Raw genomic sequence first — 27,549 nt, 5'->3', positions numbered from 1 at the left:
AGGAGAAGAGAGAGAGAAAGGACCTGAGAATATATTGGAAGAGGTTATAGTCGAAAAGTTCCCTAACATGGGAAAGGAAACAGCCACCCAAGTCGAGGAAGCACAGTGAGTCCCATTCAGGATAAACCCAAGGAGAAACATGCCAAGACACGTAATAATCAAATTGGCAAAAATTAAAGACAAAGAAAAATTATTGAAAGCAGCAATACAAAGAAAAACGACAAATAATATACAAGGGAACTCCCATAAGATTAACAGCTGATTTCTCAGCAGAAACTCTACAAGCCAGTAGGGAGTGGCATGATATACTTCAAGTGATGAAAGGGAAGAACCTACAACGAAGATTACTCTACCCAGCAAGGATCTCATTCAGATTCGATGGAGAAATCAAAAGCTTTACAGACAGGCAAAAGCTAAGAGAATTCAGCACCACCAAACCAGCTCTACAGAAAATGCTAAAGGAACTTCTCTAAGTGGAAAACACAAGAGAAGAAAAGGACCTACAAAAACAAACCCAAAACAATTCAGAAAATGGTCATAGGAACATACATATCGATAATTACCTTAAACGTGATGGGTTAAATGCTCCAACCGAAAGACACTGGCTTGCTGAATGGAGACAAAAACAAGACCCATATATATGCTGTCTACAAGAGACCATACAGACTGAAAGTGAGGGGATGGAAAAAGATATTCCATGCAAATGGAAATCAAATGAAAGCTGGAGTAGCAATACTCATATCAGATAAAATAGATTTTAAAATAAAGAATGTTACAAGAGACAAGGAAGGACACTAGGTAATGATCAAGGGATCAATCCAAGAAGAAGATTACAACTATAAATATATATGCACCCAACAAAGGAGCACCTCAATACATAAGGCAACTGCTAACAGCTGTAAAAGAGGAAATCGACAGTAACACAATAATAGTGGGGGACTTTAACACCTCACTTATAACAATGGACAGATCATCCAAATGAAAATAAATAAGGAAACAGAAGCTTTAATTGACAAAATAGACCAGATAGATTTAATTGATATTTATAGGACATTCCATCCAAAAACAGCAGATTACACTTTCTTCTCAAGTGCACACAGAACATTCTCCAGGATAGATCACATCTTGGGTCACAAATCAAGCCTCAGTAAGTTTAAGAAAATAAATTCATATCATAAATAAATGCATATCAAGCATCTTTTCTGACCCCGACACTATGAGATTAGAAATGAATTACAGGGAAAAAAACATAAAAAACGCAAACACATGGAGGCTAAACAATACGTTACTAAATAACCAAGAGATCACTGAAGAAATCAAAGAGGAAATCAAAAAATACCTAGAGACAAATGACAATGAAAACATGATGATCCAAAGCCTATTGGATGCAGCAAAAGCAGTTCTAAGAAGGAAGTTTATAGCTATACAAGTCTATCTCAAGAAACAAGAAAAATCTCAAAAAATCAATCTAACCTTACACCTAAAGGAACTAGAGAAAGAAGAACAAACAAAACCCAAAGTTAGCAGAAGGAAAGGAATCATAAAGATCAGAGCAGAAATATATGAAATAGAAACAAAGAAACCAATAGCAAAGATCAATAAAACTAAAAGCTGGTTCTTTGAGAAGATAAACAAAACTGATAAACCATTAGCCAGACTCATCAAGAAAAAGAGGGAGGGGACTCAAATCAATAAAATTAGAAATGAAAAAGGAGAAGTTACAACAGACACCGCAGAAATACAAAGCATGCTAAGAGACTACTACAAGTAACTCTATGCCAATAAAATGGGCAACCTGGAAGAAATGGACAAATTCTGAGAAAGGGATAACCTTCCAAGACTGAACCAGGAAGAAATAGAAAATATGAACAGACCAATCACAAGCACTGAAATTGAAACTGTGATTAAAAATCTTCCAACAAACCAAAGCCCAGGACCAGATGGCTTCACAGGTGAATTCTATCAAACACTTAGAGAAAAGCTAACACCCATCCTTCTCAGACTCTTCCAAAAAACTGCAGAGGAAGGAACACTCCCAAACTCATTCTATGAGGCTACCATCACCCTGATACCAAACCCAGACAAAGATACTACAAAAACAGAAAATTACAGACCAATATCACTGATGAATATAGATGCAAAAATCCTCAACAAAATACTAGCAAACAGAATCCAACCACATATTAAAAGGATCATACACCATGATCAAGTGGGATTTATCCCAGGGATGCGAGGATTCTTCAATATACACAAATCAATGTGATACACCATATTAACAAACTGAAGAAGAAAAACCATACAATCATCTCAATAGATGCAGAAAAAGCTTTTGCCAAAATTCAACACCCATTTATGATAAAAAATCTCCAGAAAGTGGGCACAGAGGGAACCTACCTCAACATAATAAAGGACATATATGACAAACCAACAGCAAACATCATTCTCAATGGTGAAAAACTGAAACCATTTCCTCTAAGATCAGGAACAAGACAACAATGTTCACTCTCACCACTATTATTCAACATAGATTTGGAAGCCCTAGCCTCGGCAATCAGAGAAGAAAAAGAAATAAAAGGAATACAAATTGGAAAAGAAGAAGTAAAACTGTCACTGTTTGCTGATGACATGGTACTATCCATAGAAAATCCTAAAGATGCCACCAGAAAACTAGTAGAGATAATCAATGAATTTGGTAAAGTCGCAAGATACAAAATTGATGCACAGAAATCTCTTGCATTCCTATACACTTATGATGAAAAATCTGAAAGAGAAATTTAAGAAACACTCCCATTTACCATTGCAAGAAAAAGAATAAAATACCTAGGAATAAACCTACCTAGGGAGACAAAAAGACCTGTATGCAGAAAACTATAAGACACTGATGAAAGAAATTAAAGATGATACCAACAGATGTAGAGAAATATACCACGTTCTTGGATTGGAAGAATCAATATTGTGAAAATGACTAAACTACCCAAAGCAATCTACAGATTCAATACAATCCCTATCAAATTACCAATGGCATTTTTTACGTAACTAGAAGAAAAAAATCTTAAACTTTGTATGGAGACACAAAAAACCCCGAATAGCCAAAGCAGTCTTGAGGGAAAAAAACGGAGCTGGAGGAATCAGACTCCCTGACTACAGACTATACTACAAAGCTACAGTAATCAAGACAATATGGTACTGGCACAAAAACAGAAACACAGATCAATGGGACAAGAAAGAAAGCCCATAGGTAAACCCACGCACTTACGGTCAACTAATCTATGACAAAGGATGCAAGGATATATAATGGAGAATAGAGAGTGTCTTCAATTAGTGGTGCTGGGAAAACTGGACATCTACATGTGAAAGAATGAAATTAGAACACTCCTTAACACCATACACAAAAATAAACTCAAAATGGATTCAAGACTTAAATGTAAGGCCAGACACTATAAAACTCTTAGAGGAAAACAGGAAGAACACTCTTTGACATAAATCACAGCAAGATCTTTTTTGATTCACCTCCTAGAGTAATGGAAATAAAAACAAAAATAAACAAATGGAACCCACTGAAAATTAAAATCTTTTCCACAGCAAAGGAAACCATAAGCAAGACGAAAAGACAATCCTCAGAATGGGAGAAAATATTTGCAAACGAATCAAGGGACAAAGGATTAATCTCCAAAATATATAAACAGCTCATGCAGCTCAATAAGAAGAAAATAAACAACACAATCCAAAAATGGACAGAAGACCTAAATAGACATTTCTCCAAAGAAGACATACAGGTGGCCAAGAATCACGTGAAAAGCTGCTCAACATCACTAATTATTAGAGAAATGTAAATCAAAACTACAATGAGGTATCACCTCACACCAGTTAGAATGGGATTCATCAGAAAATCTACAAACAACAAATGCTGGTGAGGGTGTGGAGAAAAGGGAACCCTCTTGCGTTGTTGGTGGGAATGTAAATTGATACAGCCGCTATGGAGAACAATATGGAGGTTCCTTAAAAAACTAAAAAGAGAATTACCATATGATCCAGCAATCCCACTACTGGGCGTATACTCAAAGAAAACCACAATTCAAAAAGACACACGCACCCCAACGTTCACTGCAGCACTATTTGCAATAGCCAGGTCATGGAAGCAACCTAAATGCCCATCAACTGACAAATGGATAAAGAAGATGTGGTACATACATACAATGGAGTGTTACTCAGCCATAAAAAGGAACAAAATTGGGTCATTTGTTGAGACGTGGATAGATCTAGAGACTGTCATACAGAGTGAAGTAAGTCAGAAGGAGAAAAACAAATATCGTGTATTAACGCATGTATGTGGAACCTAGAAAAATAGTACAGATGAACTGGTTTGCAGGGCAGAAGTTGAGACACAGATGTAGAGAACAAACGTATGGACACCAAAGGGGGAAAGCTATGGGGGGGTGGGGATGGTGTTGTGATGAATTGGGCAATTGGGATTGACATGTATACACTGATGTGTATAAAATTGATGACTAATAAGAACCTCCTGTATAAAAAAATAAATAAAATTCAAAAATTAAAAAAAGAAAAAAAAGTCAGTAAAAATTGGCTTGATGAATAAATAAAAATATAGGAAAAAAGAAACAATCCTGCAGTGATAAAGCAGGACCCTGGTTCCTGCTCAAGGAATATATGTAACCATATATTTGAGCTCTTCTGCAGGAACTAAGGCCCCCACCCAGGTGGAGAATGGTAACTTCAGGGTGAGTATAAGATTCCTGAAACACTGCCCTGTTACCTCACCACCAACCAATCAGAAGGAAGTCTGAACACAGTGGAAGATAACAAAGACTCTGACTCCCCCCTCCCCAAAGGATTAATGTGATTAACTTCCCCTTTCCCCCTTTAAAGACTTTCATGGTCAAGCAGAACCTTTAGATTTGGTTCTTGGACCCGAGTCCACCTTCTCCAGGTTGCCAGCCTCCTGAATAAAGCAACCTTTCCTTTTCAACCAACAACTGTCTGTTGAGTATTAGCTTTCAAGTGGCAAGCAGCTGAACCTGACTTTGGGAACAACTCTAGTATTCTTTGACGTTTAGATCCATTATAAGACAGACTGTGGTCAAAACATGGGAAAAAAGTTTAAATTTCCCAAGTGTGGGGATTCACTAGACCCTCAGAGTTCATATATAAATTATTTTAAATTAAAGACATTAGAGATTGAACATACACAAAAAGAAGCCTTTTCAGAGTTTTCCTTATCTTATTAAAAGCAGAAGCTGCCATGAATCTCTTCCTTGGGAGAGTTTTATAGCCATGAGAAAAGGAGAAAAAAAAAAAAAGAAGAAGAAGAAAAACACTAACATCTACATAAACACACATTACCACAAACTTTCTTTGTCTCCTGTTTACCCTCCCTAGAGACCTGCTCCTTGTTCCCAAAGAAGTATTTTCTCCCTCCTCACGCATGAAGTGAGGTACATAAAACCTCATCTCTAGCTGCTCAGGGAGCAACTTCTTTTGTTAGCGCTCATACGCATATACTTTATTCTTTCTAAAATACTTAATGAAATATTTTATTCTTTCTACTGTTAAAAACTGTTTTTGGGGTTTTTATTTTGTTTTGCTTTTTGTTCAGTTTAATTTGAAAGTCGCCAATTAGTAAATCTAAGAAGGCAGAGAAAAACATTTTTCCTTCTCAAGAAGGGAATAAACATGATCAAGATTACACTGATAATTATGATTGGTTAAACTTTATTTTATTTTATTCTATTCTATTCTATTTTACTTTATTATTTATTTATTTATTTTTGGCCTCAATGCACAGCTTGTGGGATCTTAGTTCCCTGACCAGGGATTGATCCCGGGCTCTGGGCAGTGAGAGCACAGAGTCTTAACCCCTGGACTACCAGGGAATTCCCCTGATTGGTTAAATTTATGGGGTATAAAGATTTTTTCTTAAAGTCCTTCTTTAATTGTTCTAAATTTTCCATGTCTGTTTATTATATCTAGTACAGTTGAAAGTATAATAGGAGTAGCAAATGACACATGAGACAACTTTGGTGGTCCACAAATAAATTTTTTAAATTATACTTTAAATGTATGAATTGAGTATATATAGAAGACTCTTAATTTAACATAAATTATTTAGAAAACACAACTGGTTCATCAAACCTACTATTTTTTTTTTTTTTTTTTTTTTTTGCGGTACGCAGGCCTCTCACTGTTGTGGCCTCTCCCATTGCGGAGCACAGGTTCCAGACGCGCAGGCTCAGCGGCCATGGCTTACGGGCCCAGCCGCTCTGCGGCATGTGGGATCTTCCCGGACCGCGGCACGAAGCCGTGTCCCCTGCATCGGCAGGCGGACTCTCAACCACTGCGCCACTAGGGAATCCCAAACCTAATATTTTAAGATTATGATTGTGTAGGGGAGCAGAATTTACCATCCCCAAATATGTCTCTTTGGCATACGATTATTTCAGGCTGATTATTTTTAAGAAACTGTAGACACAGAAGTTTTGAAAACTGGGTAAAAGTTACCCCTTTGTATGAGTCATTTACGTGTACTAGGGAAATCTCCATTTGTAAAGGTGTCTCTCTGGCTGCACCACAAAGAAGGAGATGAACTTATCTCTAGAAACTTATCATGCAGATGGCAACAATTTAAATCTGCATATCAACTTTACCCTTGTTTACTGAGCTCTTTCAGGTAACCTCCCATAACTGACCTTCTACCCTCAACATCTTCTTTTGTGTTTAGCTGAAGATGGTAATTAAGGTGAGGGCTTCTGCCATTCTGGAGTAGAGTTACCCTATTTTCCTGAGTTTCTCCCATGTATACAGAAGGCATATATGTGAGGAAACTTTTGTGTTTCTTCTGTTAATCTGTTTTATATCAATGTGATTATTAGATCAGCCAAAGAATCTAGAAGGGTAGAATGGAAAATTTTCCCACCCCTACAACTGCTTAGGATGTACTTTTTAAAAAAGACTGCATCAATCTAAAGTTTAAGAAAAATACTGAATGAATACCATTTTATGTGATATTGGATGTGTTACTGGCAGAATGGCGATTTCCTCAGTTCTTGCCCTTCTCAAGAGAAATAATTCAGTCTAGAGGCATAGAGCAGTATTAAATAGCAAGAGTTTTATTAAGCAGAGTGAAAGTACACTCCTGAGAAAGGATGAGAGTGGGCTGTCTGGAAACCAGAAGTAGTCTCGCAATGGGGCAGGGTTAGGATTTTTAGAGTGGTGGTCCCTCCTTGTGTCCTGCATCATTTAACTGACAAGTTGATTGACAGCTTTAAGTTATATAACTTTTCTCCTAGTGTGCAGGTGCTTACCCATAAGCACCGAAGCAAAACCCACGTGGGTGGGGGGAGGCAAAAACCGCAATACTAATTTATTAGAAATATGGCACAATGAACCCTGGATTACCTTGAGTCACCTTTTAGGTCTTGGTGCACCTGTGCCAACCTGTGCTGGCAGGTTTCCCTTGCTTGGTCCTGATATGGCTGGAAACTTAGCAGTGGTCCTTGACTAGAAGAGGGAAGATCTCTGGGCATGCTCTGATTACCAGTGTCCACATGGGGAGGGAAAGATGACCCCATCCAGGATGGGATGGGACCCACTCAAGTCTGACTACCTACCTAACAGATGTGGCAAAAAAGTTTGTAATATCCCAGAAGCAGTATTTCTATACTTGCATGTCACTCAACCTTACCTCTCATATGTTACAGCCAAGTCACTGTAATAGACAAAGTATAATGTTTTCTATCCTAAGTCTTTCAGTTTGTCAGCAACAAATCTATTACTATTCTCTGCTTCTTTGGGTTATTGTTGCCACTCCATAACATGGATACAACTGCATTAGAGAGGGTGCATATTTACCAAAATACACAATATAGGCTTTTGTCTTATACTGGGAAAAGAAATTGCTTACAAAGTGTTGAGCTATAAAATCTCGATTTTTAAGTGGAAACTGAAAAAAAAAAAAGAAAAAGATCAGATAACCTACTGTGGAGGGGAAAAAATAATTTTCCTCTACCCTTTTAGGTTCTTAGATAAAACCCCTCAGTAGTAAAAGACAGATTAACAGGAGTAAAACAAACAGTTTAATAACATGTATACTTCCTGTATACAGGGGAGATAACCAGGAAAACTGAGTAACTCCCCAAAATGGCCCAAGTCACCACCTTGAATACCATCTTCAGCTAAAGACAAAAGATGTTGGGAGGGGAAAGCCAAATTTTCAGTGGAAGCACAGTAAACAAAAGGTATGTTTGTTATGCAGATTTAAATCTAAGCCTTCTCCATTGATAAGAGTTTCTAGAGATTTAGAGTCATCCTTGTCTTCCTGGTACAGACAGAAAGACACCCTTATAATTGGAGACTTCCCTTGTAAATGTAAATTGCTTCTACTGGTTTTCAGAGCTTCTTTTCTGTCTGCTGGGTTTTTTTTGTTTGTTTTTGTTTTTTTGTTTTTTTTATTACTTAGCCTAAAATAATTCTTATGCTTGCTGAAATAAAATTCATAATTTATGGCAAGATGAGAAAATTCCCTCCCCTTTAGTGTGTATTGCACATCTGCATTATTCAGACCTCCTTAGGAAAAAATATTCCTTCTAATCCCATCAATGGTCACAGCTCCTTAGGAGATAACCTTCCTTCTTAATCTTGTAAGGAGTCATGATGACCCATGACCCACTACTCTTTGTACCTATAGATCTAGGTTGTGTAAACTGTGTAAAATATGTCATTTAATGTACAGCCCTCTGTCTCAAAAACCTATATAACTGTGCTTTGACCTCTAATGGGCAGAACAGTTCTGCAAGCTCTCTGAGAGGTTGTTCCTGAGTTATAATCCTCAGTTTGGCTCAAATAAAAATTTCCATAACTTTCTTAGATCACTTTATTAATTTTTTTTGTCAGCATGCTAAAGAGGCATATTTTAGAGTGACACATTCTGCTTCCCTTTACTACTACTGGGAGCAGAGATATAGTAACAAAAACTACCAACATGTTTTATGTGTACATGGAGATTCCCCAGAATTTGCCACCAATAAATATAACATGTTATAATGAAATATGAAAATAGGCCTCATGCACATTCCTAACTTGCAAGCCTCTGGAAGGTGTTGTTAATCCATGATGCTTTTTTTCCAGTTCAGAACCAAATTTGATCTTAAAATACTGTCTAAAGCAAAGCCCCTGACAATTAAGATAAAAACCGAAAAGAAAGGAATATTTTACTCTTTCTAGTATAATGCTGCTGCTCACAACTCTTCTGAATAAAGGAAATAACATTCTAAATTGGGAGTGGTATAAATAAAACATAATTATTTACATATTTTATATGATTTCATTAAATTTACATTTGCATTCATTGTTATGTGAAAATCCAGTACATATTAAAAACTAATCCCCAAAATCCTTCCTTCTCCTCTTCTATTTTCCTTCATTTCTTTTCTATCATTTTAAAAATAAGGTAACACTTTAAAATTTTAGACATTTAAAAATAAGATATTGGGCTTCCCTGGTGGCGCAGTGGTTGAGAGTCCGCCTGCCGATGCAGGGGACACGGGTTCGTGCCCTGGTCTGGGAAGATCCCACATGCTGCGGAGCGGCTGGGCCCGTGAGCCATGGCCGCTGAGCCTGCGCGACCGGACCCTGTGCCACAACAGTGAGAGGCCCGCGTACCGCAAAAAATAAAATAAAATAAAAAATAAGATATCATTAATTTAGGAAACTGTGACTGTAACTGGCAAGCAAGAATGTATCTCTTTCAAAGTTAACCCAGTTTGACAGTTTCATTTGTATTTTCTCAATGTGCGTTATTATTTCACATATCATTTATATATTTGCTAACATTAAACATTTAATTATATGAAACCTTTATTTAGCTTCCATAACCACTGTGAGTATGGTTATGCAAGTAATTGCAGGTGATACAAAGAATAATCCAGTATAAAAACTGACATGCAGGAATTTAAAAGCAGAGAGATAACTACAACGTAGACTCAAAGAGCCACAAAGAATATTCATCAGAGTGTGAGATTTGACCTAGCTGAAACATTCTCTCAACGCCTCATAAGGAAGTGGTATTGACCTTGTCACTGAATCACTGAATACTTAGCATCTTTATTCAAAGCCTCCAATCATCTGGTCTCATAACATCACAATACAGTATTATAACATGATATCTGACATATCAAAGACATGCATTTTTAAAATTAATTATTTAATAAATAAGTAGAAAATTTCATCAATATATTGTAAGGAAGAACTATTCTTTAATTTGTTTCAGAAAAGGAGATCTGTGCCTAGTAGAATTTCAAAGAAAGTTACTTTTATAAATAGCTCAGAGACAACTAACTCATTGTCACAATCCACTTTTTACAAAGCACATTTTTATAAAACTGCAAATATTTCAACTATGAAAATGTTAGAGAAATAAAACACCTCTAACCATCAAATGATAAGTAAGACTTCAATTCCTTCATCTCAATAGAAAGGCTTTCTTGCTATAAAATAGTTTAATTGCACACTATTCTTTGATCAAACTAGAGATAAATGCTAATTTTTAATTCACCTAGTATCTGCTCTATATTTAGAACTGTATTAAGTCAAATATTGGTTATGTAGAGTGGAGCCAGGAAAAATCTGGACTCTAACAAATACTGTGAAATTATATGAAACCTGGTTTTAAAAATGAGTATGAGACAAAAATGCTGATGTTCAGATTTATTTTTGAGGCAATGTCATAGGAGCCTTGGAATAAAGAGACTTCTAACACTTACATACTTAGTATTCAAGTAGTTTGTAGTTGACAAAATGGCTAAAGGCACCTACCAGACTCACTCATAGATACATATATTAAGTACTCTTTCATTACCTTATCTGGTATTTGCAGTAGAGAAAGCAAAAAAAAAAAAAAAAAAAATGGCAACATAATTAGAGTTGCCTTGAGTCTTTTGACTCTAACTCAGTTACCTAAGACCTTGGAGGAATCTGTCATGCTTCTGTTCACCAATGGAAGATGGTCTATCACCAACTGAAATTTTAAAACTTACCCTAGTAACTTGATTCTGTTAGATTTCTTTATTCGAAAAAGAAAATAACAGCAACAAGTTTGCCTGGGTCTAAATCACTTTAGAAGTGTGTTCCTTTTTTCTTCTCTTTTCTTTTTCTTGAAAGTGTCTTTTTTGTTTAACTAATTTTCCTTAGCTTTTATGCATACTAGTAAACAGAATACTATCATTTTGCTTACTTATAAAATTTTCAAGCAATATCTTCATTACTTGAAAATTTTATAAATAGTTCTTAAACCATCAACAATTATCCTCCTATTTCAGTCTTACTCTCCAGAACATGCCCAAGAAACTGGCAAAACTAAAAACAATGGTTGTAATATTAGCACTTATTCCACATATCAGTAGGAGGTAGACATGAGGAAAGGTCAGGATAGGGGTTATTCTGAAAAGTGATTTATATAGTTTGAAATATGAAAGTATAGAAAGTAATTTTTATATCCAAACCTATATAACTGCAATGTTTTGAAGAAGAGCAGAATATGCCACCCCAAAATATGCTACATTGGCATATTGAGTATTTTACATTAAAGTTTCTTAAGAAACAGCCAGTGCAAGGAGGACATTTTGATCATCTTTTGTCCCCCTGAAAGCAGGACATAGATCTTCCATATGAAAAGAACCCTCCCTGTACCAGGAGAATAGAGGGCATCATTATCACCAGAAATAGGGAACTTAGGGCCAAGAGGCTGTGTAAAAGTACCATGGTCCTTTCTAATGTGATACCCTGAGCCCAAACCTCTTTGCCTTGTAAATTCTTCAGAAATTTGTAGTTTCCTTGTCTAAAAGACAGCCTGCTTTGGTCACTTTTTTCAGTCTCATATTTTTTTATGGAGCTCCTACACATACATTATTAAATTTGTTTTTCTCTTGTTAATCTGTGTTATGTTAATTTAATTTTTAGGCCAGCCAAAGAACTGTAAAAAATTCAACAAACTTCAGTTAAACAGAGTCAGGAGACCAGAAGGGGGAGCCCTCACACTTTGCAAGGACAGCATAGCTCAACAAGAAGAAGAATGCCTCCTCTTCCATCCTTACAACAGCTCAGCTAATGAAAAGCCATGGTCTCTTTGTTTACTATAGCTCTCCCAACTTCTTATCTCCCCCTCTCTCTCCTTCCCTTGTTTTGTAGGGACTTGCACATGGCTCACCGTGGTTGTTGACCCCAAATTGCAATTCCCTTCTTATCCCAAATAAACCCATTTTTGCTGGAGAAATAACGGGCAGTCTATTTATTTTAGGTCAACAGAACCTGGAAGGGAAGAAGGAAAAAGTTTTTCATCCCTACAGTTTACACACATTTTTTGCATACTCGAGTCCATTAAGAGAAAAGAGAGAGCTGAGAAAGATATAGTATCATATATTTTTTAAATACAGTATCTGGTTATGAAAGATAGTTATGTCCCTTCTTTAGATTTTTGATGTATGTGAAAATATGGAATAGCACTGCTAATTGACAGAATAATTCAAAAAGTATTCTTGCTATGAGTCTTAATGAAATATAAATCTTTTCTTTCTGACAATTATTTAAGGGCTCTTGAGTAGTTAAGAGCCCTTAAGATTTCCCTCAGGATAACCATAATACAGAAAGAGTTGGCTTGAAGATATCGATGTATAGAGATGGGTTTGATTTTTTTATGATTTAGGGTAACATCAAAATTGGAGTTTGTGGTGACAGAATGTATCAGAAGTTTCAACAAAAGGAAACCCCTGACTTTTGTACTTCTTTGAACTTCCTTTCCTAGATTTTTTTCTCCTTTCTTCTGGAATTTCATTGCCTCATTGGCTATTCATATTTTTTAAAAAACGGTGTGGGTAATACTGTTGCAAAAATTCTAAAGAAAATAAGTGACAAGTTTTCTAATGTGGGTCACCCAAAACTCTTGCAATTTATTTAAGAATCATAACATGTTCACATGGATAAAAAATCATAACATGCTCACAACTACAAGAAATTTGAATGATTCCTTTTGCAAATCAATCAAATCTTTGTACTCTAAGCAAAGCCAGGCCAAATCTGAGTAATGTTCAGTAATTTATCATCAGACCTCTAGCTTCTTAGAAACCATCTACTTTAAAGTCCAAATTGATTGCTCATATTTCAGCTCTTCTTATGACTCCAAGATAATAAGTAGGTTTTTAATTGACATAGTTTACATTGTACATTGGTTTACATACCATCAATAAAATAACTACAAAGAATATAAAATAATAATTAAAAGATATTTTAATATATGGGTATCATTATTCTATATAAATATAAGAATATAAATTGTATAGATATTGATATATATGAGTAAGTAAATGTTTAACAGCCAACTGAGACAAGCAGTCCCGACTGAGGCTTGAGATAGATGGGTCCCAGGCAAGACATTTACAACTAGCCTCCTGTTTATACTTTGAGATAGAAATAACAACAGGAACAGGATGAATAGCTAGACTTTGTCTCCTGTGGACACTGTAAGATAACAGTAATGGCAGGGGAGGGAGGGGCTAAGTCTTCCTGGGGTAAAAGATAAGGAGGTCACAACTCCCTTATTCTTGGGGTCAGGGAGACCTCCCAAATTACACTTGCACAGAAAGTTTCCTCAGGAAACGGGGTGCCAGACAACAGTAAGTTTTGCTAACTTCCCTGAGCCCCTCACACTGAAATCCATCTTGGCTAAAGAGGGCGAAGGCACATGGGGAGGGCCCTGAGACAAATCAGATAGGGGTAAAAGCAAGACGACTGGTCAGAGGAAAACAAAGACCTGGAAGCCTGCCCCCTTATAAATGATTTAAACTTCCCGAAGATGTGACTCTTACTGAGCCTGCCCATGTGTCTATCCACAATATTCCTCTCTTGTCCTCCAAAGGGGACAAAAGCCAGGGCAGTGTTGCAGCCAGGGTTGAATCCCTGGTTGGGGAACTGAGACCCCGTGTCAAGCTGCCGCAGCCATGGCTACACCACAGGGCCCCCAAGAACGTGACTTGGAGCATTTGTCACTTTCCATACTGTAAATATCTCCCACCATGGCCACAAATGAGGTCACTGTACTTGGAGTTGGAAAGAGATGTCCAAAATTGGCCCTCAAAGCAAGCGTGAGCCATCTTTTCAGCTCCAATAAGCCACTGTCTTAAGTAAGTTATATATCTAAAATGTAGAGGAAATAGGCATTTTTCTTTATAACTTGTGGGAATGTGATGTGCTGCAACAATTTGGAAGATAATATGGCATTACCTACTAAGATGAAAAGTATATGTATATGTATGTATGTATATACATATATATACATGAATATATATAATTTTTCTCATAGTAACTTTATCTTTTAATTATCTATTCATGAACAAGTAAGTACTGGTACTTAAGAGGTTTATGTAATACTGTAATGATATCAGAATATATTCCAAGCATTAGTTTAAGCACATTTTTGTTTGCTAACTTGCTAATCCTCACAAGAACCCTATGTGGTATATTTCATTAATATCCCCATTTTACTACTTAGAAAACTGACATACAGAGTATACCAAAAGTCACACGCTAGGAAATGGCAGAACTAGGATTTGAATTTGGGCAATGTGGTTCTAGAATTCATGCTTTTACCACTATACTATACTCCCTGCCTCTCAGGAGAATCATGAGATTAGCTATCAGTTCTGTGCCAAAAACCAAAAATAAACAAAAAAACCTTAAGTATAGTTGAATAAATTGTGATATATCCTAATTTTAGTATATTATATAACTTTTAAAAGGATATAATCTGAAAACTTTTAAAAACACTAAAAATCTTATAACTTCCTACATTTAGCATTCACATTTTGTATCGCATAATTTACATTTGTATAAAAATTACTATTACAGATAAATTCATGTCTTCATTCAATTTCTCACCAATTCCATTCCTTCCTTTCGAGGATCCATGTATATCCTGTTATTTCATAATTTTATCCTTGAAATGCTAAAATCTTATCAGTCTTTCCCCAGTTATGAGTAGTCTAGCAAATTGGATTTGAATTGTCCCAGATGTCTTTATAAATAGTTTAAAGTAGATGACAAGTCAGAAGATTTATTTTATTTTATATTTCTTTAAAAAAAAACACCTCATTTTAAATTGCACAATAAAAATTAGCTTTCAAATCCATTCCATAGCAATCTGACTTTTCTGTAAATTTTATTAGAGATTCTGAGTCAGAAAGGAAAATTGTACCTTTTCTCCACATTTTCATTTACATAGGAGAAAAAGGGGTTCAGCGTTTTTGAGGAATGATGAGGGGCCCTCTTTAAGAGGTTTTACTTTTTCCTACATCTATAGTTTCTACTCTAGTCTCTGCTACTGAGCCCTAAGACAACCCACATTGAATTGGAAAAAAAGAAACAAAACAAGTATTTTGAATGAAAGTCTAGAAATCTGTCTTCAAAAAACTAGATTTCTATCTATACCTACCCACACACATATACTATATATGTAAACATGCATGCCCTTTCTGCTGAAATATCTCTAAAAAAGACAAAACATGGCCACTTAGCAACACTTTCTCGCATATAAACTTGTTCAGAACAGCTGATGGAGGATATTTCCTTTTGCCACTCCCTCTTGTCTTTCTGTTCAGCTATAAAAATATGATTACAATGCTTAGGGGTTATTAAAGGTACAGGCTGGCTTCAGAGTCTAACTACCTTTTCAGAATATGGCCCTGCCACTTATTATAGGAATTTTTTCAATGTCAGATGCTATCTGTCGCCAGCCCTGTTAGATTTTTTTTTACTGAAATACTAGCCCAATTCTCCTCCTTCCTAACAAATTATTATTATTTTTTCAATATGCCCAGCCCCAGGAGACGAACCATACTTGCTTGTCATCCAGAGATGATTGTCTCATTCCCCTTTACCACCTACAGACTTCCTTAACTTTACCGTCTGCTGTGCTGACTCATATTCCTGTTCTGTGTGGGGAAGCTGGGTGGGAAGGAGCTTCCTCTCAGATAAAAGCAGACAGAATCAATGAACATAAGAAGTCCTAGTTTTACCACCCTTATACTCAGACTTGAATTGCAGTCGTGATGCTTATGGTGCTGGTATTCACTAGCACCAGAGCCATAAGCATCACAACTGCAAATGGGACATAAGGCATTGGAAAAACAACCAAATTTCAGGAAAAGACGGATTTTAAGGACAGAGGGAACCTGAGTCCTTGGTGATATACTTGAACTGTCAAATCAACTCTTGAACCACATAAATCTAAGAATTTTATTAAAATAATAATGATAATGACAATAATAATGTTATACAAGCAATTGTTTTTCAGGTTTTCTGTTACTGCAGTCCATATATGTGGGTTATGATCATAGTAGCTTAGATGTAGTGAGCAACTACTCAATAAAAGATAAATGATTCAATAAATGATTCAACAGTTCTCTACCTTTAGTGTACTTTGAAGTTCCCTGGGGAGCTAATAAAAAATGCAGGTATTCCACTTCTACCTTCTGAAATTTTTATTCAGAGGGTCTGAGGTTGTGTCCAGGAATCTGCATTTCTTATACACTCCCAAGGTGATTCTGCTGCAGTCATTCGGTGGATCATGCTTTGAGAAATACTTCAGTATGAGCTAAAAACAAATTATTGAAGTGTATGAGTGATTCAAAGAGTGAAGAATACAGTGAGTGGGAATAATCTTCCTACCCCATTCCATCCCATTTCCTATTCAGAAGACTATAATATACAAATTACACTGAGCGCAGGGCTACCCTGTTGAGGTCACAGTGAGCACATACATTCTGGGCAAGTTCTGTACTTCATAAATTCAGAAGAGGAAAGTAAGAGAAATTAAACACTCACATTAGCTTGGATGATGACAAAGTAGCGAGTCTTGTCTTCGTAGTTGAGCCTCTTCCTTAACACTACATCTCCAGTCAACATAAGGGGGATTGCAAAGGTGTCATTGGATGTCTGCAAATAGGTAAAGATACACATTTGAGATCATCTGAACATAAGATGAATTAGACAATCTTATATTTCAGTTTAGTCCCCTAGAAAATTATAGACAACATGTTCATCATCTGAAAACAGGATGTGAGTGTAAGCTTCAGATTTAATATTCTTATTTCCAAAAACTTGTCATTCTGATCAATAGGTCTCACTTTTGATAATGATAACCAGGAAACTTACTTCTTGTAAGTTTTTCATATATTATTAGGGTTACCCATCAACAGCCCTGGGATACTTCTAAGCCCAGATATCTGAAAAATCTTTCCTATTACCATATTATCTTTTCACAATTTTTTTTTAAACACCGAAGAGTTCAAAGGTTGCAATTTGTGATTTCTACCTAATATCCCTTTTCGACATTGGTGCCCATTCTGTATTCTCAGTATTTTCAAGTACTGTATTAAATACAACTATTAACTTGAAACTTTGTGTTCTTGTGAAAAAGAATGTGCTGTAGCTTGTTTTTTGTTTGTTTGTTTTGTTTTGTTTGTTTTTCCAAGCCTCAGAACTGCTGTTCATTAGTTAAGTCTCCTATCCTGACAGGGGTTGAGTTTCTTCTTGGCAACATGCAGGTTATAAGGGCAACTTCCAAAGTGCCTTCCAGCAATACTGCTGTGGCATGAGCAGCCCTCACTGTAAGACAGTATAGTCATTCCTCAAGGGAATATAATTTAGGAGATCTGTCTCTCAGTCTTAAAAAGACCTTACATCACTTTTTTGTTTTAGTGCCATTTTGAAGACTGATAAAATAGTCTCTAAATTATGACAACAAGTCAGTTTTACTTTTAGTATTGGAACTTTTTTGGTTGATTGTTTTGTGCAGTGGTAGGCGTGCAAGTGATTGTGGGCAGCAGATGAAATACTTAGATTCTTCAGAAAAAGGAGGAGGAGGTGGGGGAGAGGGAGGGGGAGAGGCAAAGCAGAAGGAAGAAAGCAGAAGAAGAGGGGAAGGGAAGGAAGAAAGAGTGTGTGCATGCTTGTCTGTGTGTGTCTGTGTTTATACACTCAGCTGACACAAGGGGAGTTACTTAGAAACAGCGTTAATGAGAGAACAGCTGACTCAAATCTTCTATCTCAAGTTCATTTGGGGGAATGTGGGCAAATTAACCTTCAATATCTAGAGTTGTGATCTCTCCCTCTCCATCTTTTTCTCCCTCCTTCTGTGACCCCCTCTCTTTCTCGTACACACACACAGAGTATACAATTGATAGATATTTTTTAATGATTTATTCTGTGTTCATGCAATTGGCTTTGCAGGTCTTTCTTGGATTCAGTCATTTAAAAAGTAACATTTTAAAACATAAATATAGAAAATGTGCCATAAAAGATATTTACAATTAAAAACAGGCGTTTGACATTTTCCCTAAATTTTTGCCTATTTAAACACTGCGGGACTCTAAACTATGCCAGGGAGAGTAAAAATTGTTTAATCTAAATATCTAAGTTAGTTATGGGGAATACTTTAGTTGATAATTGCCATATACACTGTAAAACACAACTCAGTGTGTTGTTATAGGGTTGTTAACTTTCAAAGACTCAATAACTGTAGAGACATATATCAATTCTAGCGTGTTTATGAAATATACGGTGGGTTGCTTACCGAAACGCCACCTCATCCTTGGAGTCAGAACTCCAAATGAGTTCAGATAATTGGTGGCTTTGTGCTTTAGGGGAGGCTATGACCCTAAGTGGGGTGAGTTTTGACAAATCTAATCCTACCATGGAAAATCCACACTCTTTGCCAGTGATTGTTTTGGAAATGTACGTGAGAGCTAATTCTAAATAATCTGAAGAGTTTTTCTTAATTGTAAAGAGAGAGAGAGACAAGAAAAAAAAGTGTTCCCTTCTCTGCTTACAGATGCTTTTATAAGGATGTAAAACCTGGAACCATCAGCAGCCATTTTGGAACTATTGAAACAGTTAATCTAGAAGTAAACAAAATGCTGAAAATGGAAGAGCAGAAAATGAAAAGAAGCTGGCTCTGTGATATCTCTGAGTTGCTTAACAAATTCTGATACCTCCCCTTCTCTGAACAACCTGTTACAAGAGATAATACATGACTTTGTTGGCAAAGTCACTTTAAATTCAGTTTTCTATTATTTGCAACTGAAAGCACTTTGATAAATGATTATCTCCTGCCTATGTGTCCTCATCATGCAGTCCCCTCTCTTTTCCATTTATGCCATGACTCTTTGCAGGTGACATTTGCTTTTAATTTTCTCCTGCCTAAACATTCTATCCGTCATTTCTCTGGATTATCAATCCTGCAAATCTTATTCAGTAAAATCTTATTTGTCATCCAATTTAGGATTAAATCTTTGCTCTTATGTTACATTATTTTTTCCAAACAGCATTTGTTATTTGTGCATTTTCTGCTTTCCCTCACAGATTTCTCAAGGATCTCTCAGTCTATGATGTGGAAATACTTACATTTATATTTCTAACCAAGTAACGTAATGGATGTTTGTGATCTTATTTTAGCTGATAATTTTCATTGGATATTTATAGAATTATTACAAGCATTGTAGTTAGTAATTAAGGATTATATTGTTCTTAAGAAAATTTTTTAATTAAATCTAATTCTTATTAGCTAAGTCCATCTTTTATAGATATCTGAGATTTTAATTGTGCTAGGAGTTTCATAAATACTTATGTTCCAAGAAACATAAGGAGAATATCTGCTTTATGATCAATGCTGTTTATAAATTATTGCATATGAAAAGCCTTTGTGTTAAAATTAACTTACTAATGAAACAAGTATTTATAAAGTATCCATTCTGTCTTGAAAAAACAGAATAATAATCATGAGAAAAATTAGAAACAAAATGTGGATAAATGTTTAGGGTGCTCTTTATTTGTCCTGTAGCAAAAAGAATATTGGATTAGATCAACTCAAAGTAAATGCCCTGCTGTAATGCTATTTCTAAAGCTCTACCTAAGGAGGAAAAAAAGAGCAAAATTTAGTAAGAAAATATGGTTGTTTTTTAAAATTATTATATGATAAGGCAATGTGACAATAATTTTCAAAGTTTAGAGTATATAAGGATCATAGAAATGTATCACTTAGATTGCAGATTCCAAGTCTATTCCTCCAAATTCCAGAAATTCTCAGAAGTCTATATTTCTAACAAAACTCTTGGGTGATTCTCATGTAGAAAGTCTAGGTTTTACTTTGAGAAACACTAGACTAGAAGATAGAAAGGACCAAGTTAAGCATATAAGAGTTTTGGCATTTGCTTGTGATCTCAACTCAATAATAAGCTCCTATAATACATTTTTAAGATGGATAATTATTTCATTTTTCTTTATTTTGGAGCTAGTTGTGTTACGTTAACAAATTGACTTGATGTTAGATTGGGATGAACTTTTAAATATAACTTGAGTGAAGACTCTCAAAGGTAATAACATGTTGAGCGTTTAATATTTTGCGATTTTAGTAGTTACTAAAATTGTGCTTTTCTAATTCAATCTGATTCCTTTAATAATAAATAATACGTCAGAAGGATCCCATAACTCTGATATAGATATATGTGTGTGTGAGTGTGCATGTGTATCAGTGTATCAAGAGTATCTCAGTCTTATACTCTTGTCAAAGAACTGTTTGAGGTGGAAAGGGAGGTAGAGTCTGCACCCTCCCTTCCTCTACCATTTATTTTCCTCTCCTCTCATCCTTAGAGATTTGGTTCATCAACAAAGGAGAGGGGTGTAGGAACACAGTCATATCCTTTTTCTTAAGCAACCTACATTTTTTGGAAATAAGGCCCTGACCCTCTTTCTGTTAATTTTGGACACTGCTCTGTAAAGCACGAACTAGCACTTGTTTCTTTGGGTGATGAGAATTTAAATGCTGACCTCTACCTGCCCAGTGTTAATCAGGTCATTCCAATAATGACTAAGCCTCTTAATACCCACAGGCCCCAAACATCTGCTCTCCATCAGGAAAGGTCCACTCACAACTCCCTGGCAGTTTGGTGTCTCAGTAACTGTCAGACAAGGGGCAATTCTCCACTTAGTAAATGAGGGCATAGGGCAGTTTAAATGATTTTATCACTGTTGGAAGGATGAGAAAAAGTGTAGGAGGCATGTGTAATGCCCTTCCTTCACACACACACTCACACTGACTTAAGCAAAGAAGGGAGATGGAGTGTTGACACTAACAATTCCGTGTTTCTCCAGAGTTGATTCCATCCCCCCACAGCCCTCTTTATTAACCTGTGGGAAGCTGAATTAGTACCAACGTAGATAAAATGACACCTCTCTGCTAGTCCTGTAAGGAGGTGTTGGGCTCCACAGTTGGAGATGATCTGGAAATGGACTATGAGGTACTTAGTGTTATTTGTTCTCAGCTGAGAACTCTGGTAATTCATCATTTTCTAATAAGCAGAAAAGATTCTGTTTGGCTTCTCATACCTATGCTATATTTACAAATACTGTTTTTGATATTATCCATTCAACTGTAAGGACTAGATATTCAGTTCAAAAGAAGAGAGATTTTTGAGACCTGCACACACACAGACACACACAGACACATATACATGTATATCTATTTCCTGGTTATCTAATGACAGAACCAAGGTACAAATATGCTTTACTGGGCCTGTAACTGGGAAGTGGTGGGAACTTAGGTAACAAGGAAAACATTTCTCAGTCTCTCAGAGGATGTTAAGTTCTCTTATTATTGTTTTTCTACATTTTTTTGGAATCTCTCTCTCCCCTCTCTCTCTTTCTTCATCACCTCTAATCTCTCTCTCTCTTTCCCCCTTTGTTCATGTTGAACAGGACTGTGACTTTATCTCTTAGTTTGAATAAACAGCACCAACTCTGTGTCCCAATCAGTCTGTAGTTGGTCTTAAGCTTGTCGTGGATGAATCAGGCCACCATGCCATTAGCTGCTGAACCATCCATGGTTTGGTGTGACTCCCCTAATCTGAATTACCTGAAGTGAAAAGTGGAGGATTAAGTAAGATCATGTAGCCCTTGTCTACTCAAAAGGGACTATGATTTGAGCAGCAACATTCGTTTGCTCCTAGTAGAATACCAACACTCTGATAATTGTTTCTCTACTTCATACACACTCATTCCTCCCTGCCACATAAACACACACAAATATGTATATGCACATTTAGGGGTGAAGGAAAGATTACAATGCAGTTCCTGTCACCTTCTTCTAACCAATTTCGTAGGAAATTGTATTTAGAAGCTTCTATTTGGCTTCAAAAGTCCATATGTTATAAATTTAAAATGTCACAGACTCACAGTTAAACAACCTGGGTTCAAAGTTTTACACAACGAAGGACTTTAGGCAATGACCTAATTAAACACAAGTGTTCACAAAGCTCATGCTTTGTGACCACCTAGAGGGGTGGGATGGGAAGGGAGGGAGGGAGACACAAGAGGGAAGAGATATGGGGATATATGTATATGTATAACTGATTCACTTTGTTATAAAGCAGAAACTAACACACCATTGTAAAGCATTTATACTCTAATAAAGGTGTTAAATAAATTAAACAAATAAAATATCCAAATGATACCTATTATATTAATAATTTCCTTTTTCCAAATAAGATAAACTCCCCAAAATGAAAAATTCCACACAATACATGACAAATTATTCTCCTCATTTTTCCTGAATCTTTCTTTTTCCTTTCTTTTCTTTTCTTTTCATGTTTTAAAATATAATTAGTTCAGTGTATTGTAGATGGCCTTAATTTTTATTACCATGAAGGCACAAAAAAATAGTATTTTACAGTAACTGTGATGAGCATAGTACAAATCCTCTTAGTTTGCTCTCTAGCGGACACCAATAATGAGGTATTTACTAAATTATTTTCATCTGAAAATATCAGACGAGAAAGGATAGGTTATGATGCAAGAATAAAACTCCCAAATTAATAGAATTTTTTAAAATTAGAATTTTTTATTTCGTACCCATTCTACATATCTACACTAACACATGTCAGCAAGTGGGCTCTGTTTATGTTTTCACTCAGGGACTCGGGCTAATGCATGTTTCACCTCAACATGTTTTTCTCCAATCACTGCAGCAGTGGGAGGGGAAACGGTGACTTGTATTTGATTCTTTGCGCCCATATCTCATTAGCCAGAGCAAGTAATTTTCTCCAACCCAAAAAAGTTCACTTCTGGCATGTCTCCAAAAAGAGAAAGAGACAGAAAGTTTTGGAAAATAACACAAATGCTTTCGCTTTAAATTTGGTTAATCAGTTAAGCAGTTCTTCATCGCCAAACTTCTTCTTTCTTTATTCTAGATAAAATTCAATAAAAACAATGGCAAAAAAAAAGTGCAATTTAAATTCTTCTGATTTTGTTAATAGGTTAAATAAAAGTGCTTTGTTTGTTTCAGTGAAGAGTTTACAACATTTGACAATTTAATTTTTTAAATTTTATTTTGGATAGTAAAAATGTCTGATTCTTATTTATTCCACATCTCCTAGTATAATTGTTCATCTACATCATAAAGGAAATACAGGTGTGGTAAAAAGGATCCTAATAATGCAAATGATTATTTTCAATTTATCCTCTACTAAAACCAGAATAGAACCTTCATTTCCTCTATTTTTTTTCCACAAACTTAAACAAAAAGACTCAAAAGTGCTTTTCCAAAGTAGATCAGTTTATACGACATTCAAAATGATGATAATAATACTGAACATTATAGTAGGTATGACAGATTCTTAAGGGAGGCCTCTCTATTCCCACTTGCTGACAAGCAACTCATACCTTTGTGTAATCCCCTCCCCTTGAGCGTGGGAAGGACCTCTGACTTGCTTCTAACCAATAGGATATGGCACAGGTGATAAACTGTCACTCTTGTGATTGCCTTATGTCATATAAGACTCCATCCTGCAGACTAGCTCTAGATACTCTCCTTGCAGGTTTAAGGAAGTAAGCAGTCAAGGGACTAAGGGTGGTTTCTAAGAGTTGAGAGCAGCCTCCAGCCAACATATAGCAAGAGGCCAAGGCCCTCTGTCCTACAACAATAACGGAACTAATTCTAACAGCAGTCTGAGTTTACTTGGTAGGGGATTCTTCCCTACTCAAACCTCCAATGAGAACTAATCTGGGCAACATGTAGATTGTAACCACATGAGAACCTAAGCAGTTCAGCTTAGGTTAAGCCACAGAAACTAAACAAAATGAAAGTGTGTTGTTTTAAACCACTAAGTTTGTCATCCAACAGTAGATAACTAATACATTATGCTAATTACCAAGCCTTGTCTAAAGGATTGGTGGTGACATATAGTACTGGTAATTGGTAACTACTACATTTGATGAGTCAATAATTTTAAGTGATATTATATTTTTACTTCTCTGATATTTAGGAACACATTACTATGAGGGTATCCTCATATTAAAAACAATATGCTCACTATAAATGAAAAGATGGGAAACTCACCAAAATTACAAACTATAAAAACTATAAAAATATGGAAAATTTAGACCTGAAGATTATACTATCTGAAATTTAAAAAATAATAAATAAAAAAAGACAATTGGATACATTGGATAGTTTTAAGAATAGAATGGAGATGGCAGAGAACACTGTAACTTTGAATATAGATCAATAGTAAACACCCAGCTTGCAACCAAGTAATTAAAATATGTTGAAAATATATGAACAGAGCCTGTACCTGTGGAACAGTATTTAAATGCCTAATATGCCTGTAATTGGAGTCTCAGAGGGAGGAGTCAGGGAAATGGCATGAAAATATTAAACAATAGTGTCTGATAATTTCTTTCACTGGTGAAAGACAAATTTAGAGATTAAAGTTCAGCAAAACCCCTAAAAAAAGACAATTACAAAGAAAACTATACATTGGCATGCTCCCATGGTCAAGTTACCAAGCACTCAAAATTAAAATAAAAATCTTGAAAACAGTCAAAGAAAAATGGCACATTACATACTGGAAACATAATTCAAATTTCCATTGTCTTCCCTTATCAGAAACACTAGAGGCCAGTGTTTAAAGTGATGGGAAGAATTAATTAAAACATACTTTGGGGCTTCCCTGGTGGCGCAGTGGTTGAGAGTCCGCCTGCCGATGCAGGGGACACGGGTTCATGCCCCAGTCCAGGAAGATCCCACATGCCGCGGAGCGGCTAGGCCTGTGAGCCATGGCTGCTGAGCCTGCATGTCCAGAGCCTGTGCTCCGCAACGGGATACATTCATAAATTTCTACAAGGATGACTTGGATGATGTAAATGAGTGAAGTGATGAGGGTAAAAATGGATATACATATATTGTCTGAGTGACAGAAGTTTGCTTAATGGGAAAACATTAATTCAACCGTAGCTGATGCTGTCTTATTGGAAATCAGGACCAGGGTTGTCATAAATCTATTTCTCAAGAGAGCAGAGAAAACTAAATTTGGATGTGAAATTTCATGATTTTTAGATTTTGGCTCAGAAATTATTTAAAATAATTTGTGGCCAAACAAAATTTTGTGAGTTGAATGAAACTCCAGGTCACTAATTTGTGATTTCTGCTAATGAATAATGTAGCATCAGACGGAAAACAAACAAAACAAAAAATAACCTAGGGAAAAAAAAATACCCTGAGATTTTTAAGTAGAACAGACCAATCTACACCTTTTACTATTTACCATACAGTGTGAGACTAATTTTAAAGAAATTTTTAACTGTGGTTGCAAAAGCCAGAGGGGGCCACATTTTCAGGTTACATATATTTGTAATACATACAAGTTTGTTTTAACTCTAAGAAATAAGCAGGATAATATTATGATGCTATTAATTATAAGCAGAATTTCTAGAGATTTAACAATTTAAGAATATAAAAGTCATCAGATAGCTCTTTCTCAGAGATTTTATAAGAGAAGAAACTGGCATTGAGGTTTGCATTAACTCTCTATGATGATTAAAGATGGATTCTCTCTGTAAGGATGTGACTTGGTTAATGCTTTCTCTTCCAATATACCCTAACTTAAGTGCCGTCATGATGTCTTATTCTTTTGCCTCACTGAATTAGAACCATGCCCAGAGAATTTCTTTCGTTATTCCATAGTAGCGCTAGCTTGCTAAAGTACATTGTTTTTTTTCTTTTGCAATTTGGAAACTGCATGTGAATGATTGGTTTATTCAATCTGTAGGTAATAAAAAGTACATATTATATTTCATGCCAAGCCCAGAAATCTCTGAAAAGGGGAAGCATTCAGAAGGAATTACTGCATAGCTAACAAGGAATTTCAGCCTCACAAAACTTCTAAAAGATACATTCCAAGGAATAAATTTCTGTCTCGCACTATATCTAATCCTTGGGTAGGTTTGCAATGTAATAAATATTTCCCTAAAATACATGGCCTGGTCATTCTATACTTTCTTGGAGTTTCATTTTTACAGCTTGAGGAGTAAAGATTAGGAAATGACCTTCATAAAATATAAGCTAGAAACATGACATACACATACAATTAATTATTTTAAAAATCTAAATAGTAAAGAAAATAAATGGTTTAGAAATATTCTGTATAGTCAGCTGCCTATTTCTACTTAAAAAAAAATGTTTCTCTTGCCCTTTTCCCTTCTGCTGTTTCTTTGATCTTTTCCATTCGACTTCTGTGTAACCCCTCATACTTATTGTCCTTTTCTGTCACATTCTCATCATCTCCCCATCTCTTGGTTTCATTACCTCTGTCTATAACCATGTGGAGGCATACATTTTAGGGGAAAAACAAAAACAAAATCCCCCCAAATATTCCCTTGACTCTGCTATACCCATGGGCCTTTTGTTTTGTTTTTAAATTTTTTTTGAAAATTTTAACTCAAGTGCTGCAACTATTTTCTTAGAGCACAACAGAGGAAGAGTGGAGCACATATTACTCTGAAATCGAGTCCTGACTCTCCAGCTTAGAGGTGGGTGTGTGTTACCAGGCAAGTCACGTCACCTATGAACCTGTGTTCGCTTCTATGTGATAGAGATACTACTACTAACTAATTGATTTGTGAGAATAAGATGAGGAAATGCATTCACAATTCACTTAGTTCTCACAATCAATTTGTGAGGTAGATCTTATTGAGAGCTCTTAGTCTCTACAATTTCAACAGGTTTTTTAAAATTGTTTAAAGCTTATATAAGAAATATATAATTTAAAAACAAAGATACAATGTTAACTTCACCACTTTTATGTTCCTAATATTAAACCTAAAGGAGAAGCATTAATTTAAAAAGTCACTTAAGTGATTTTAAAACTATGCTTTGGGGAGCCCTTGGTGTTCTGAGAAGCTGCCTCTGGGAAAAGAGGAAGGGAAAGATGGCAGGCAGGACTTCCAGCTCTAGCTTCAAGAAAACAATTCTTATTTTATTTGTGTTACATATACTATATCATTGGGAAAAATAATTTCACAGCCTAAGGCACAATGCAGAAGCCCCACTGTCTAACGCAAAAAAAACAAAAACTGAAAAACCTATTGCTAGAGGCTTTGTCCTCTTCTCTACCTCAGGTTTCATTGGTGGAGAAGGGGCATTGGTGGTATTAATTT

The 27,549-nt window shown here is 35.8% G+C and overlaps 1 protein-coding gene across 7 annotated transcripts in view; it reads right to left on the bottom strand.

Moving 5' to 3' along the window:
• The window catches only part of PCDH15 (protocadherin related 15), a gene marked incomplete at both ends in the record, with an annotated part of 696,762 nt that overhangs the window by 373,448 nt on the left and 295,765 nt on the right, over positions 1-27,549 (bottom strand). For all 7 annotated transcript variants that reach the window (XM_082673500.1, XM_082673497.1, XM_082673498.1 and 4 more), the window contains one exon: positions 16,885-16,995. In XM_082673500.1, coding sequence (XP_082529626.1) covers positions 16,885-16,995 — 111 coding nt within the window. The remainder of the gene's footprint in view (positions 1-16,884; positions 16,996-27,549) is intronic.

Source organism: Grampus griseus (assembly GCF_964374135.1).
Source record: "Grampus griseus genome assembly, chromosome: 16".
Lineage (NCBI taxonomy): Eukaryota > Metazoa > Chordata > Mammalia > Artiodactyla > Delphinidae > Grampus > Grampus griseus.
Note: the sequence above shows the minus strand (reverse complement) of the source record. Positions and strands in the feature narration are given on the sequence as shown.